The sequence below is a fragment of the Mytilus edulis genome, chromosome 3 (assembly GCF_963676685.1).
Source record: "Mytilus edulis chromosome 3, xbMytEdul2.2, whole genome shotgun sequence".
NCBI classification, from domain to species: domain Eukaryota; kingdom Metazoa; phylum Mollusca; class Bivalvia; order Mytilida; family Mytilidae; genus Mytilus; species Mytilus edulis.
Genome location: NC_092346.1, coordinates 39,495,054 through 39,511,036, shown reverse-complemented (window position 1 = coordinate 39,511,036; position 15,983 = coordinate 39,495,054). Strand labels below are relative to the sequence as shown.

General features: G+C 33.1%; 1 protein-coding gene across 1 annotated transcript; it reads right to left on the bottom strand.

Annotated features, from left to right (window-relative positions):
* Positions 1–6,890: 6,890 nt before the first annotated feature.
* LOC139516466 (E3 ubiquitin-protein ligase TRIM71-like) lies at positions 6,891–12,912 on the bottom strand. The gene is made up of 2 exons (XM_071306602.1): positions 12,805–12,912; positions 6,891–8,446 (listed from the first exon to the last, which is right to left on the bottom strand). The coding sequence occupies exon 2, from the start codon at positions 8,443–8,445 to the stop codon at positions 6,901–6,903; it is 1,545 nt and encodes a 514-aa protein (XP_071162703.1). The 5' UTR covers position 8,446; positions 12,805–12,912; the 3' UTR covers positions 6,891–6,900.
* Positions 12,913–15,983: the final 3,071 nt, after the last annotated feature.

Sequence of the window (15,983 nt, the reverse complement as noted above, 5' to 3'; positions counted from 1 at the left end):
TATGGACTTTACAAATTCATTTTCCTCTAAATTCATTTTTTTTTTTGGTGATTTTACTTTATACTAAATATAGTTATCCTATTACTTATAATAAGAGAGAATTTAACATTTTCACTTTTTTTCAAGCAGTCACTGAACCATAAAAATGAGGTGAAGGACATTGGACATGTGACTGACAGAAACTTTATAAAATGAGGCATGCATATATAAAGTATGAAGCATTCAGGTCTTCCACCTTCTAAAATATAAAACTTTTAAGAAGTTAGCCCCTCCGCTGGATCACTATCCCAATGTCGAGCTTTCTGTGACAAAAGTCGCAGGCTCGACAAAAAAATGCAGTAGGATAATTTCAATTTTATGTGGATAAACATGAGACTGTTAAATAATATGTGGGAAGGTGAACTAAATTATTCTTAAACCTTGTAATAAAATGAAAAGAAATTTAAACAAAATATGTTTACGTATATAAATGTTTTGTCTTTCCTAAAAAGATTTCTAGTACACGATATTTGTATCTCCTGTGACTATTTCTTTTTAAGAATCAATATTAAACTTATTCTCTTAGTCCTTAACTTTAGCATAAGGAATACATCTGTTAATGTGGTATGGGTGTTCTTCCGCAATCTTGGATTGTACAAAAAAAACACAGAGAACCTCCACACGGCCGACACTCGGCTAACCGAGAGATTGGTCGGTTAATCTATATTGAGTATGCGGCTATATCGGCAGTGGGTCTGTTAATCGGGTTGGCTAAAGTCTGTTAAGAGTAAAACACACAAGTTGATGTTAAACTCTGTTAAATATACAGATTTTTTGGCACATTATGAGAATCACATCAAAAAAACAAAAGTGTCTGACAAAATTATATATATCATAGAACATTTTCCACCATTAAAAAAAATGCATAGCCTGCGCAATTTTAAGTAAAACGAAAAGGCGTCGTGCAAGTATGTGGTTTTTATGCTTCTATGCAAAGCAATATTTTAGATAAAAGGCCAAAAACCATTTTAAGATATGATTTAAAGGACACAAAGTAGTACTTTGGTTCTAAAAGATCAATTGTCATTGATAAATATTTCATTATTGTTATATAAGTTGAGTTATTCCACATTTTAATGAATATTAGGGAAATACAGTCTGTTAATGGGTTGGACAATTTAAATTGTGTCAGTTAAGAGTTATTTAGCCACGACAATAGTCTTACTACCTTGAGTTTATATTTTCACATTGAAAACAATGAGATGTACTTATGACGAAAAAAATACAATACGGTCCAACAGTATCCTTATAGAAAGAGCACTTTTATTTTTAAAAATTTTCTCTGCATTTCATTAAAAGGCCTTAGGGTGTGTCACATCAAATTAGCGTTATATGGACTGATTGGCCGCTCGAATTTGCATGAATTTATTATTTACGCCAAGTTATCAATCAGCCTTATTTTTTTGTCTGTTCAAAGTCTGTAACATCTATGAATCTGTCATGTGTTGCAATTCAGCTGGTTAAATTACATGCGTTTTCTTTGGCGTCACACATTGGCGGATAGACCAGCGTGCACCAAACGTACAGAGAAAACTGACAAAGTCGGTATACTTTAGTTGCACGCCATAGTAACGCTTTGCAATCGTTCAAAGCGCGTTGCATAAGTTTGAAATACGTCGAAATAAAAAAGGTAAAATTGAGAAAGGAAATGGGGAATGTGTCAAAGTGACAACAACCCGACCAAAGAACAGGCAACAGACAAAGGCCACCAATGGGTCTTCAATGTAGAGATAAACTCCCGCACCCGAAGGCGTCCTTCAGCTGACCCCTTAAAAATATGCATACTGGTACAGTGAAAATGGACGTCATAATAAACTCCGAATTATACACAAGAAACTAAAATTAAAAATCATATAAGACTAACACAGGCCAGAGGCTCCTGACTTGGGACAGGCGCAAAATTGCGGAGGGGATAAACATGTTTATGAGATATCAACCCTCCCCCGATACCTCTAGCCACTGAAGGAAAGTAAATACGCTTGATGAACGCTACAACCCGAGGAAATGTTTATGCAGCATAAAAAAGCATACAACATACGCCAACATACGTTTCTTCAACGCCGGATAAACGTTTAATCTTAGGTACGCTTCTAGTACGCCCAATTCACGCTTAAAGCACATTGGCAGCGTAAATGATTTTTAACACGCCGGAGCTTTACGCTGATGTGTGACGCCGGTATTAGTTGTATTTCCTCAATGCTTTTCAACTTTGTTTTTGGCCTTTTAAACATTGTTTTTGAGCGTCACTGATGAGTTTTTCGTAGCCGAAACGCGTGTCTGGCGTAAATATAAGGCGCAAATATCAAATTTCAATCCTGTTATCTATGAGGAGTTTATTTCCGGTATGTTTTTTCCTTTGTACCGAGTCATCATTCTCATTTTCTGCCGCCTAAGGAAATGTTTGTTCCAAGTTCTAAACCGTGGTTCTAAACAAGAAATAGACATTAGTAAGTTTTTTTTAAATAAGTGTTGGGTGCTGATTTAATGTGTAACAACAAGACAATTTTATATTAATGTAAATCACAATAAATGCATAATATTAATTTTATTTTTCGAGTAATGATGTATTCCAATGATATTGTAAGTCATTTAACCGACTTGCAGTCCGCAAACGTGCTTGTTTTTCTATCAAGTGACCTTCAAGGTGGTGTAGAGAAAGGTTGATGTTGAAAGGTTTGTCTATATTTGTTTGCATTATAAACATATTTCAGTTCATTTGATAAAAAAAAATCAAAACATTACGAAGTTTATCTCTGATTTATGTACTTGTTAACTATGTAAATGACAAATTGGTGCCATTCATATCAATGAAACAGAATCCATATGATATATGCGACCATTCTTTGATGAAATTAATATTACTCTGATTTAACACTTTTTAAAATATTTTTAATCAATTTTCAGATTCCATTGTCTAAACTTATGTTTCATTGTTCATGTGTTGTTTCCATTTATTCTAGCCACTAATATTTGGCCTATCTCTTTATTCAGATAACACTCCATATAACAATTAAATTATACTAGTCTTGTAATGCCATTCATAACTCTTAACAGACCAATTAACAGACCGAGTTTTATACATCCGACCCATTAACAGACCATATTTTTATTAAAAATTGATTAATGTCACCAAAAATACAGTTTTTCGTGTAGATTTTTCACATATTGATGTTAATATGGTAAACAAACATAATGCTAGTCTTCTTTCGATGTTCAAAAGATTGCATGCAAGAAACTCAACCAACTTGTCATTTTTGTGTACATTTTGTGTGTATAACATGTGTATAAATTTACTGATGAGTAACTCGCCTTTTCATTTTATAGATCGTTTATTGAAGCTAGAAAAAAAAAAATTACTGCACTGGATTCAGTACTCCCAATCATTTTGTCAGCCGTAAATAGTTTTTATGATATAAATATAATTAAAAAGTTATACAATGAAACATGCTGACCTTGCACTGATTTTCAGGATAACACCTGATTAACAGACTTTAGCCAACCCGATTAACAGACCCACTGCCGATATAGCCGCATACTCTATATAGATTAACCGACCTATCTCTCGGTTAGCCGAGTGTCGGCCGTGTAATTTCTACAATAAAACCTTTAGGGTTCGTCATTTCCTTTGGTTACTGTGGCTGTGTTAACACCTAAAATAATTTATGAGAACGGACAAACTTGTTCAAAGGCAAGTCTGGATTATAACAAACCATATATTCCTAATATATTGTAAAAGGGAGGAGAAAGATACCAGAGGGACAGTCACACTTATAGATAGAAAATAAACTGACAACGCTTAAGCTAAACTAGAGGCTCTAAAGAGCCTGTGTCGCTCACCTTGGTCTATGTGAATATTAAACAAAGGACACAGATGGATTCATGACAAAATTGTGTTTTGGTGATGGTGATGTGTTTGTTCATCTTAATTTACTGAACATTCCAGCTGCTTACAATTATATCTATCTATAATTAACTTGGCTCAGTAGTTTCAGATGAGAAGATTTTTGTAAAAGATTACTAAGATTTACGAAAAAATGGTTAAACTTAACTATAAAAGCAATAGCTCCTAATGGGGTCAACTGACAAATTTGGTCATGTTGACTTATTTGTAGATCTTACTTTGTCAACATTTATTGGTTTTTTTTTACAGTTTATCTCTATCTATAATAATATTCAAGATGATAACCAAAAACAGCAAAATTTCCTAAAAAATTACCAGTTCAGGGGGAGCAACCCAACAACTGGTTGTCAGATTCATCTGAAAATTTCAGGGCAGATAGATTTTGACCTGATAAACAATTTTACTGCCTGTCAAATTTGCTTTAAATGCTTTGGTTTTGAGTTATAGCCAAAAAACTGAATTTTACCCCTATGTTCTATTTTTAGCCGTGGCGGCCATCTTGGCTGGTTGACCTGATCACGCCACACATTTTTTAAACAAGATACCCTAATGATGATTGTTGCCACGTTTGGTTTAATTTCGCAACGTGGTATCAGAGGAGAAGCTTTTTGTTAAAGATTACTAAGATTTACAAAAAAATGTTAAAAATTGACTATAAAGGGCAATAACTCATAAAGGTGCCAACCGACCATTTCGGTCATATTGACTTATTTGTAAATCTTACTTTGCTGATCATTAATGCTGTTTACAGTTTATCTCTATCTATAATAATATTCAAGATAATAACCAAAAACAGCAAAATTTCCCCAAAATTACCAATTCAGGGGCAGCCACCCAACAACAGGTTTTGTGATTCATCTGAAAATTTCAGGGCAGATAGAAATTGACCTGTTGAAAAATTTTACCCCCTTGTCAGATTTGCTATAAATGCTTTGGTTTTTGAGTTATAAGCCAAAAAACTGCATTTTACCCCTATGATATATTTTTAGCTGTGGCGGCCATCTTGGTTGGTTGCCAAAAGACATGTATCAGTACAATAAAACAAAGCATCAATGGTTCGAAACAAAATCGATAGAAGCAGACAAACCATACATAAATACGTTGCATCTAATCTTGATGCACGTGCTGATTTTCAACGCTATATGATAAGATAAGAATACTCCTACTGGGAGGCCATTCTAGAAGGTGCATGAAAGTGAACAAATTAGTACATCGCGTTAAAAATAAGATAAATTTAGCTTCTAGTATTATAGAAAACTCTTCAATTTGAAGCATTCTTATTAGGTTTAGTAATCAAAAATGTAACATACAATATGTGAGATCGAATGCATAACTACGAAATAAATAAAAGTTTAATACTTGAAAATAGATCCTGTTTGAAATTGATTCACTAGAAATTTATGACCCTTCTTCTCAGGTTTATTATTGTTTTTCCGTTTACAGTACCTAAAGTTTTGCAAAGTTAACATTACGTGTCGTATACCAAATCTATACTATATACTAACAATATCCATTTATATAATTCTATGGATACAATCCGTTGTAGTGTTGTCACTGGTTTAAAAGTACTTATCATATAATTTCATTAATTTGTATGATCCTCTGCGATAGATATTTCAGCTGATATGTAATATTCCATCTTCATGCCTTAAATTTTATGTACTGTGTTACGACGCAAGATAAAAACTGACTGAAAGTTAACCAGGCCACAGAAAGCTTTATGTTTGACGAGCCTAGGTTGTCGAGTGGTCTACCGCTTCGGGCATAGTGCAAGGCGATTTGGTACTACGATTACCCGCTAGCATGAGTTCGAATCCCGGTCAGTGGAAGAACAAAAATTGGCTTCCGCAAATTTATAGGATCTAACATTGTGGAGCTGTTATTTAGACGAATTATATATGCAGAATGCTTTTTAGCCTTGTATCACCATCACTGGTGATCCTTTGAATACAATCTGTCGTAGAGTTGTCACTGGTTCAGACGTACTTATCATATATATATATATTGACATATTAATATTAATCTATTTATATATATATAATACTCGCTAATATATATAGACGAGTCTAGCCCTAAATATATATGTTTAAGAATTTGGACGAACAAAAACATTTACCTTTCACATGCATAATTTCAAAAAGAAACGACAAAGTTTACCAACTTGACAATTGAGTTTAACTTAAATCAAAATCCTGATTATATGCACGACCTTATTTCATAGAAGAAAAATAATATTGTTGCTTTTATATCCGAACAATAGACTTTTTTTTACAAAAAAAACCCAAAATGAACAAACAGAGCAACACAATTACGCTTTTAACAACCTACCTCATTAATTGCATTAAATTGATATAATATTGAACAGATGTACATAAAGAAATTCTAGTATAATTATTAATCCTCTAAAAAATTTAACATAGATATCCAAGAAGTCAGTCAAAATAAACTATCTATAGACCAATTAAAAGATTACTTGAGTTGTAAATATGTTCAAAATTGGATAGTTATGAAAAGGTAACCACACTCTAAATTTCATAGTACATACTTTTTTCTATACTAATCGATACCAATGTTTGACAGGTGATTTTATTCATCAGAATCGACACAGGCGACATACAAATTTCTTTTGAGTCTTATATTATATCCACTGTATTATTAAATCACAAGATGAACGTTAACTTCTATCCAGTTTCATAACTTTGAATTTCTTGTAATCGATATATTCACGTCAGTATACCACTTCACCTGTTTTTTTTTGGTACGTATCGGTTACTAGTATTTGAATGTTTATAAAGGATCCTACCACCAGTTTTCAGCACTGCTTCCACACCAGTCGGTTGAATGTGCTTTTGTGGCAGGAGTAACAGAACCGACTGGTGTGGAAGCAGTGCTGAAAACTGGTGGTAGGATCCTTTATAAACATTCAAATACTAGTAACCGATACGTACCAAAAAAAACAGTTAAACAGACCAGTCGTCGGCACCACTTACAGACCAGTCTTCAGCACTGTTTCCGCCCCAGTTGGTTGTGCGTGTTGTTGCAACAGGAATAGCAGACGAGTCGACGGCACTAGTAGACCAGTCGTCGGTATATGCAGACCAGTCATTAGTGAGTGAAGGGGCTGCACTGGTTTTAAATGGAGCAGCAGATCCTGCGCTTATAATTGGCAGAAATGAACAAATGGAACCTGTACCAATTGTAAAAGTTTTAAGACATTTCCCTTTCATTTTCTCAATGAAATAAACATTACCAGAGCTCCCACTTACAATTATTGTATCACGTACGACTGCAATGCCATACATAAACATGTCCTTAATGGTAACTTGAAGTTGTCTACCAGTCATCATGCTTGATAACTTTACAAATTGAATAATCTTGGCCTCAGGCAAACTAACAACTGCTTCTTCTGTGTTTGGTATAATAGCTATACCATACACCCTATTGGAGACAGTGCACGATTTATACTTTTCGCCAGTCTTCGTGTATGCTATCACATTATCTTTAAAGCTATCTAGCATATCATTACACATTATAAATCCATTATCAGTAACAGCTATACACGTGATTCTGCCCGAGGGAACATCAATTTTCTTTTCAAACTCAGACCTTGTTGGTGCTTCTTCATGATTTTGTTGCATTTGTGCCTGCATATGTTTAGGAGGCTGGTATGGAACGGAACATGGAAAGGACGTACCTTTCACTGATCCAATGGAGCTAATGGCAGATACCAAATCTATATTTTCAAAATCGAAGCCATTTGTTTCTAGTGACATCATCAGCTCCTTAAGATTTGTTGATTGTTTTGTAATTTCCAATCTTACTGCATTTAGGAGGATAAGCATCTGACTTTCAGAACCGTGTTCAGTAAGAATCTTAACTTGTTCCCAGATATATTCTATCTCTTTTGCTCTCGTTTCTGCTTCAATTAGCCCTTTCGATGCTTTTTGCTCAAGTTCCCTCTCCATAACCTCCACATCAGCGGAAAGTTTCTTTTCCAATTTATCCAGATGCTTATTAATTTTTTTTCTAAACTTTGTTATCTTTTGTAGTATCAATTTTTTAGTCTGTCCGACTCGTTTTTGGTTCCTCTGTCTGTCCTCAACTAGTTCCTTTGATGAGTCTCGTAAAGCAGCAATATCCTTACTCATATCATCAAACATAACTGAAGACTTAACCCCTTTTGCAGCGACATCTATCGGTAAAATTTTACCACAAGTACGATGTGTATTGGCCATACATGATCGGCAAAGTAAGCAATCATGATCTGTACAGAAAAATTCGAAAGGCATTTCTTGATGATCGTTGCAGTATTTTTTCAAATTGAAAGCACGGCCAGTTAAAACAGACGCATCAACCACGTTATGAGAAATAGTAATCTTTAGAGCACTGTGGGCAGTAGTGCAATCTGTACATAGCGCATCGTCACAATCTGTGCAAAACTTTATGGCTTCAGTGGATTTATTCAGTCTAGAACATGGGTCACATATAAGCACCTTAGATGCCATCCTGAAAAGACATTCAAATTATAAACATATGTTTTAACGTACTTTGATATAACAAAAATTACTGAAATTTGTTTAGAAGCTTAATGTTATACGCTTCAAACGCATACAATTTATATTCTGTTATCTTTATTTTTACAGCACTGGGTCGATACCTTTGTTGGTGAAATATCAGCCATCGAGGGTATCATCAGTTCGTAGGTTAGTAATTTGGTACTGTTATGATTTATAACAATCCTTTCATGTGTTTCAACTCCCCCAGGCAAAGCTGACCTTAGATGGATTTAGTTATTCATATAGGTTTTCATTCATTATATAGCTCTTACCCGTTTTCTGTTCATATAAATCCTTGGCTATCAAATATTTGGCTTTGCTAATTCTTGATAAAAGTAAACCCAGAAATAAGGTGTTTTACTTGGGAAAATAAAAAGTGGATACTTTATGGCTATAAAAATTCATTTTTAACTACAACTGTAGATATCTCTCCCTATATATCATTTTTAATATTTGTGTTTACCAACTTATCCCCTTGAATCTTACTCGCTTCGGTAGTCTCGGTGTATCGATGTATATATTGTGCTAAAAGTCATTGAAGTCTTGGAATCTTCCACCGTCTTAAACTTGATTAAATAGTGTCTAAAAGACTGTTGTTTGTGGTGTTTCAGCAATACAAGCATACAATGGGTCGCATAAAAATAAGTAGAGTGAACTATTTTCATACGTTCTGTTAAATTATTACATAGAATGTGCCAGGTTAATGAAAATAACATGCAAAACATTTTTTACAATGTTAAACATATCTATAATACTAAAATAACGAGGTCCAATTTGTAAGCCGTCATGGGGTAAATACGACAAATCTAAGAATTCAACTTTATATATAGCTAATATAGGACAATGGCGTTGATTAAAAAGTACACCACTTCAGACCCTTTTGTTTTCCCAATAATTAATATTGCCAATAATTAACAAGTTCCGGGTAGAATCCGATACCGATACCAATAGTATATTCACATGTAACCTATAGATACCTTATCTGTACCATATGTACGTTCCGCATCTGATAGGCGCACTACTAAACGTTGTATTTAGAATTTGCTATATACACGGGTCATAATCAAAGAGATGACATTACTAAATTCTATCATTGTCCTTAATACTTAAATAACGAGATCCAATTTGTCAGCTGTCATGGGGTAAATACGACAAATCTAAGAATTCAACTTTATATATAGCTAATATAGGACAATGGTGTTGATTTAAAATAACACCGCTTCAGACCCTTTTATTTTCCCAATAATTAATATTGCCAATAATTAACAAGTTCTTGGTCGAATCCGATACCGATACCAATAGTATATCCACATGTAACCTATTTAAGGTGGCATGGTAGTATTTGCATTCCAGAATTTAAGTTGCTCTTTTGTGTACCCTACAATGTATCTAAACAGTGTGATTGGACAAAAAATACAGTATCATCTGAACATACTTTCCCAAACGGAGAAATGAATCAGGTGTGGAAAAATATGAAATAATTTTACATACAGATGAAAATGAATTTTTGAGATTTTTTTTAATTTTGTATTCACTGCACCATGAATGTTCTAGTGGCCATAGGTTTTTAAAAATAGTAAAAAAAGTAAACGGTCATGATACATATTCAAATTCATTTCTGAATAGTAAAATGAAAGTACTTCAGTTAACTGTAAATGTAGATTTTTTTGCGGTGTGGAAAGAGGTGAAAATTCTAAAAAGGCTATCATTATCTCTTATGGGCCAGAAAATACTACCGTGCCACCTGGACCTTATCTGTACGTTCCGCATTTGACAGGCACACCACCAAACGGTGTATTTATGATTTGCTATATACACGGGTAATAATCACAGGGATGGCATTACTAAATTCTATAATTGTTACATTGTTTCCTATTGTAGTATTTTAATCAGTAGGACTTTAAACGATGACAATACGAATATAAAAACCTAGACTTAAAATAAGGCGTATATATAAGTACAGTTTTCAATTTGTTAGCCGGCATGACGCAAAACAGAGAAACGAAGAATTCAACTTTATTTATAACAAATATTGGACAATGCTGTTGATAAAAAAAATACTCCATTCCAGGCCCTATTGTTTTTCAAATAATTAATTATACCAATAATTGATAAGTTCCAGGTCGACGGTTTCGAACAGAAAGATTTTGAAAGTAGAGAAAACTGTGCATCTTATAATCAGCATGACCTTATCAGATGACAATATCAATACTAAATATCCAGGCTGAAATAAGGCTTACACTTAGTTATATACTTTAATTCAGTCACGGACCAGCGATTTCACGGGTGTGTTCTAGTATAAATTAAACGTAAATGCTCGTGGGAGATTAGATACCGCATTTTGTTTAAGTTGAAAATGATTGTGACGATACCTTCGTTTAAACTAACCTAAAGGTTAGGGATTTCTAACACTCGAAATGATAGAAACTAGGGAGATGTTTTCCAAACCTATTGTAAATGGAATAATCAATATATTTTTTATTATACTGGTATTTCCATAAGTCAAAATATATTTCAGCACAATAAATTGTAGTGAAATGTTACGTGGTTATTTGCATCTCGAAAAAAAGTGTTGTTTATTTTTATCTGAAAGACAATACATAAATTTAATTCCTATATATTTTTGTATATTTGGTCGTGTAGTAGTTTGGAATGTGTTTAAATAAATCATCATAGATACCAGGATTTTTTTTTATATACGTCAGACGCGCGTTTCGTCTACAAACCAGTGACGTACGAAGTTGAAGAGCATTGAGGACCAAAATTCTAAAAGTTTTGCCAAATACAGCTAAATTTAACTATTCCTGAAGTAGAAAAGCCTTAGTATTTCAAAAATTCTAAATATTGTAAACAGTTAATTTATAAATTTAACCATATCAATGAAAATTCATGACATCACAGAAGTGCTGACTACTGGGCTGATGATACCCTCGGGGAATTAAAACTCAACCACCAGTGACATCGACCCAGTGGTTGTAGATAAACTCATCATAGTCACAGGATTACATTTTTTATATACACCAGACCCGCGTTTCGTCTTCAAAAGACTCATCAGTGAATTCGAATCCAAAAAAGTTAAAAAGGCCAAATAGTACGAAGTTAAAGAGCAATGAGGACAAAAATGCACCAAAGATGTTTCTAAATATTTAAACTACAGATATGAATCCCTTATACAATAAATGTTGGTTAATATTAAAGTACATGCATGAATTGTAGTACATTAGTATTGACATCTTTTGTAAAAATAAAAAAAATGGAGTAAAATATCAAAAGGCATTTTATTTATCCCAATACAATTGGAAGAATTACTAATATTTCATATGTGCCGACATAAGAATTTTAGTTGCACTGAAATTTACTCTTTCATTTGCGCCATTCGTATTTCAATAAGTAATCTTTAAATCGGTAACTTTTTATACTTGTTTTATGGAGTAAAATATTTGTGTAATGAATGTGTTGTTTGTATTTACGCGTAGATAAATACCTAACTTTGAAGTAAGTTGATGAATCTCGCTATACATAAAAAGACAAAGAGAAAAAACAAATCTATAGATTCAAAGATACACTAAGAGGGCGTTACATAACTTTTAGGTATCCCAAGTTGTTGGGGATAATTCAAGATTTGCTTATTACACTAATATTTAATTAAAACAACACATCTAAAAACAACAACGTACATTATTTACGATTCTCTCCATAGCCACTGTAAATTAATGTTGTTTTTTTTTAATTTAATTGTAAAAATTAGTTATTAATATTTTGTTTCATTATTATGATTGCTTCCTTTCCAAATCTAATTAGACATAGTCAGACTAAAACAAGTTCTGATGGTAAATCAAATGCACTGATATAGGTTCCTCCCATTATTTGATTTCCTATTACTAGCGATCAACAGATATGTATGGAATTACATACAAATCGACAATAAATAGTGAAGCTTTATACAACGGCAGTTATATTTTCATCGAAGATCAATGGAAACACTATCATTCCTAGTATATGAATATACAATTAATTACAATTTTCCATGTTTACTTCATTTTTGCACCTTCCATGTTTTCGGTTGCAACGAAATAATTCAACATTCACAGAAAGAAAGTAAATTTTCCCTAACTGAATAAACATATTCAACTCTTATCAAATAATTTCAAATCTAACTTTTCACCACTTCAGTTTGTGAAAGAGGAAGAAAATTGATTTTTTGGTACATGTTTATACGATTAAAATAAAAAAAAAAGTAGCACAATATATAGGTAAATCTTTTGACGGACCTATTTTCTTTGGCATGATAAATTTTCGCTAACTCACCTTCTATGTATATTATAATGTTCTGCAAATATATTTTGGTGCTGTTGTCAACCTGGTATAACGGAAGTAAAGGTGACGGGACAAATTATCTCCCTTCCAAAGTTAAACTAAAATCATTGATAAGAAATAACTTTATACTATCTTTTACTATGCGTCACTAAATTGGTTTCATTAATATTTATACTCACCTTATAGGAGATTATTTATTTTTACATTCTAGAATGAAAAACAAATAAAACATCAGACAAAAAAATATTATGATTGCGGATATCGATCGATATTGATGTGTAGCAATATTTAGCATCAATAAGATAGAATCATCACCAGTGTAAACACAACATACACAATGCAGATGTGGATATTCCATTTCAACTGTGATTCCCGAGTATTATAATTGTTAAATAACAGGGGGGGGGGGGGGGTTACGTTTTGAAAATGCCAAATAATTGAGTTGAATGTATATTTTATCACAATTCATTATTAGTACATGACTTTTCATTTTATTAAATGATAAGAGGATGAAACTATTTTTTCGAGCAACATAATTTAGAATGTCGGATAAAATTAACAATTTATACGGGTTTGTTTTTACTTTGAGTACAAACAAACCTGTGAACCTGGAAAGTTTTAGAGCATGACAAGAACTGAACAAATGAATTTGTGCATTTTCTGTTTTAGAAATAAGAAAAAATACCAGAATTTTGAAATCATCTTTTTCTATTCTCAAAGAAGGTTCCAAATTAAAGAAAGTTTGGATAATGGTCAAACGTTTCATTTAATTATAATTGAAATGTTCAGTATTGAAGGATATAGATAACAATAGAGTTGCATAACAGTTGATCAAATTAGTGAACCTTATCAAATTTTATTCAGTGTTTCAATCGATTTACGAAATTTGAATTTCAGCAGCCGACTGTCACTATGATTCTACTATTTTAACCAAGTTCTGCAAGTTTCGAAATCGGATTTCCAAATCCGGGAAACATCAAATGCATTTAATCCAGTCCTGTCATATCTATTTAAACTTTTGACGGTCCACATTTATCAGCTCTTCCTAATAGTAATTATGTAAAACTTTGTTTTGATTGAGCATATTGACAAACATTTGACCCAAATAAACTGATTTTTCACCGAATACAAAAAAAATATGCAATAACAAATAAAACAAAAAATGCAAATAAATAGGTACGAAACAGATCAACGGTGACTGCTAGCACTAAGCACATAAATGAAGCACATCGACAGACAATAGAATATTTTACAGACTTTAAAATCAATTTTTCATCATTTCTAAAAAGAACCAACCCTGATGAACATAAAAACGGATTAATTTATCATTACTACAAGTTAAATAAAATACTGACATGCCCTTTCCAAGTTCCATTCCAATTATTTACGTAACTTTTAATTGTTGAAATATTGAGGCTTTTCTACCTTAGGAATAAATTACCTGAATAGCTGTATTCGGCAAAACTTTCAGGGATTTGGGTCCTCAATAATTTATTTTGCGGTAATTCACAAGAATAGATTGAAGTCAATATATACATGATTTCTTGATTAACAACATATTTGTTACGTTCGAAGGACGTGTTTTTCAACAGACTGTCGGCATCCAAATGGGAACAAACTGTGCCCCTCTACTTGCCGACTTGTTTCTTTATTATTATGAGGCTGACTTCATGCAGGAACTTCTTAGGAAGAAAGATAAGAAGTTAGCAATATCCTTTAACTCTTCTTTCCGCTATATAGATGACGTTCTTTCACTAAACAATTCAAAATTTGGTGACTATGTGGAACGCATGTATCCCATCGAATTGGAGATAAAGGATACTACAGATACAGTTAAGTCGGCTTCATATCTTGACTTACATCTAGAAATTGACAATGAGGGTCGGTTGAAGACAAAACTTTACGACAAAAGAGATGATTTCAGCTTTCAAATTGTGAACTTTCAATTTCTAAGTAGCAACATTCCAGCAGCACCTGCATACGGGGCATATATCTCCCAATTGATACGATATTCCCGTGCTTGCATTTCCTATCATGATTTTCTTGATAGAGGGTTACTGCTCACAAGGAAGCTATTAAAACCAAGAGTTCCAAATGGTGAAGTTGAAATCATCCCTTCGTAAATTTTACGGACGCCATCACGAGTTGGTTGACCGTTATGGAATAACCGTTTCACAAATGATATCGGATATGTTCCTTACGTCGTAACTACAATCCCCTTCCCTTTCATGAATGTGACCTATCGAATTAGACCATTTACCGAATTTGTAATCACATAAGCAACACAACGGGTGCCACATGTGGAGCAGGATCTGCTTACCCTTCCGGAGCACCTGAGATCACCCCTAGTTTTTGGTGGGGTTCGTGTTGTTTATTCTTTAGTTTTCTATGTTGTGTCATGTGTACTATTGTTTTTCTGTTTGTCTTTTTCATTTTTAGCCAAGGCGTTGTCAGTTTGTTTTAGATTAATGAGTTTGATTGTCCCTTTGGTATCTTTCGTCCCTCTTTTGTCTTAATTTTTACCCATTGATGGTTGGATAAAAGTTTTCGGATTTCATATATTGTTTAACTTCTCTTCGATAATGATGTGTAAATTGCTGGTTGGAAGTTTGTAAATGTGCAGCAGGTTGTTATCGCGACTTTATTTAATTCAGTGGTCAGATTAAAGTTTGTATATGACATCATTTAGTAGCTGTATATGCTATTGCAATTGTTTTCTTACTGTGTACAGTGTACCGATGATTGATCCTTTTATTTACTTGTTAACGCATTGAATTGAATTCAAGCTGGAGTCATATTGGGTAAAGAGCTTATTATGATAGTGAAGTATGCCCCCTTGGTATCTTTATCATTTAAACTATTGATGGTAAACACAGATCACAAGTTTTTCATGCAACCACCTCATTTGCATATTTTTTCACAATTAAGCTCAGATATCATCATATTACAGAGTATAATTATCATGGAAACATTACTTGCCAAGAAAAAGGTTTAAGCCCAACCTGGCAGGTAAATAATATGCTTCGTGATAAAAAGCAATTTGCCATATTGAATTACAAATGACACGTTGTCATGAAATCTAAATACAGGTGACAACAGTATCAAGAACTCATACAAAATAAGTGATATGTGTTTCAATGTATCAACTGAGTTTTTTCCTGTAAAGAAAG

Coding starts and splice junctions, on each gene's coding strand:
- LOC139516466 (XM_071306602.1), bottom strand. CDS start 8,445: ATGGCATCTAAGGTGCTTATATGTGACCCATGTTCTAGACTGAATAAA.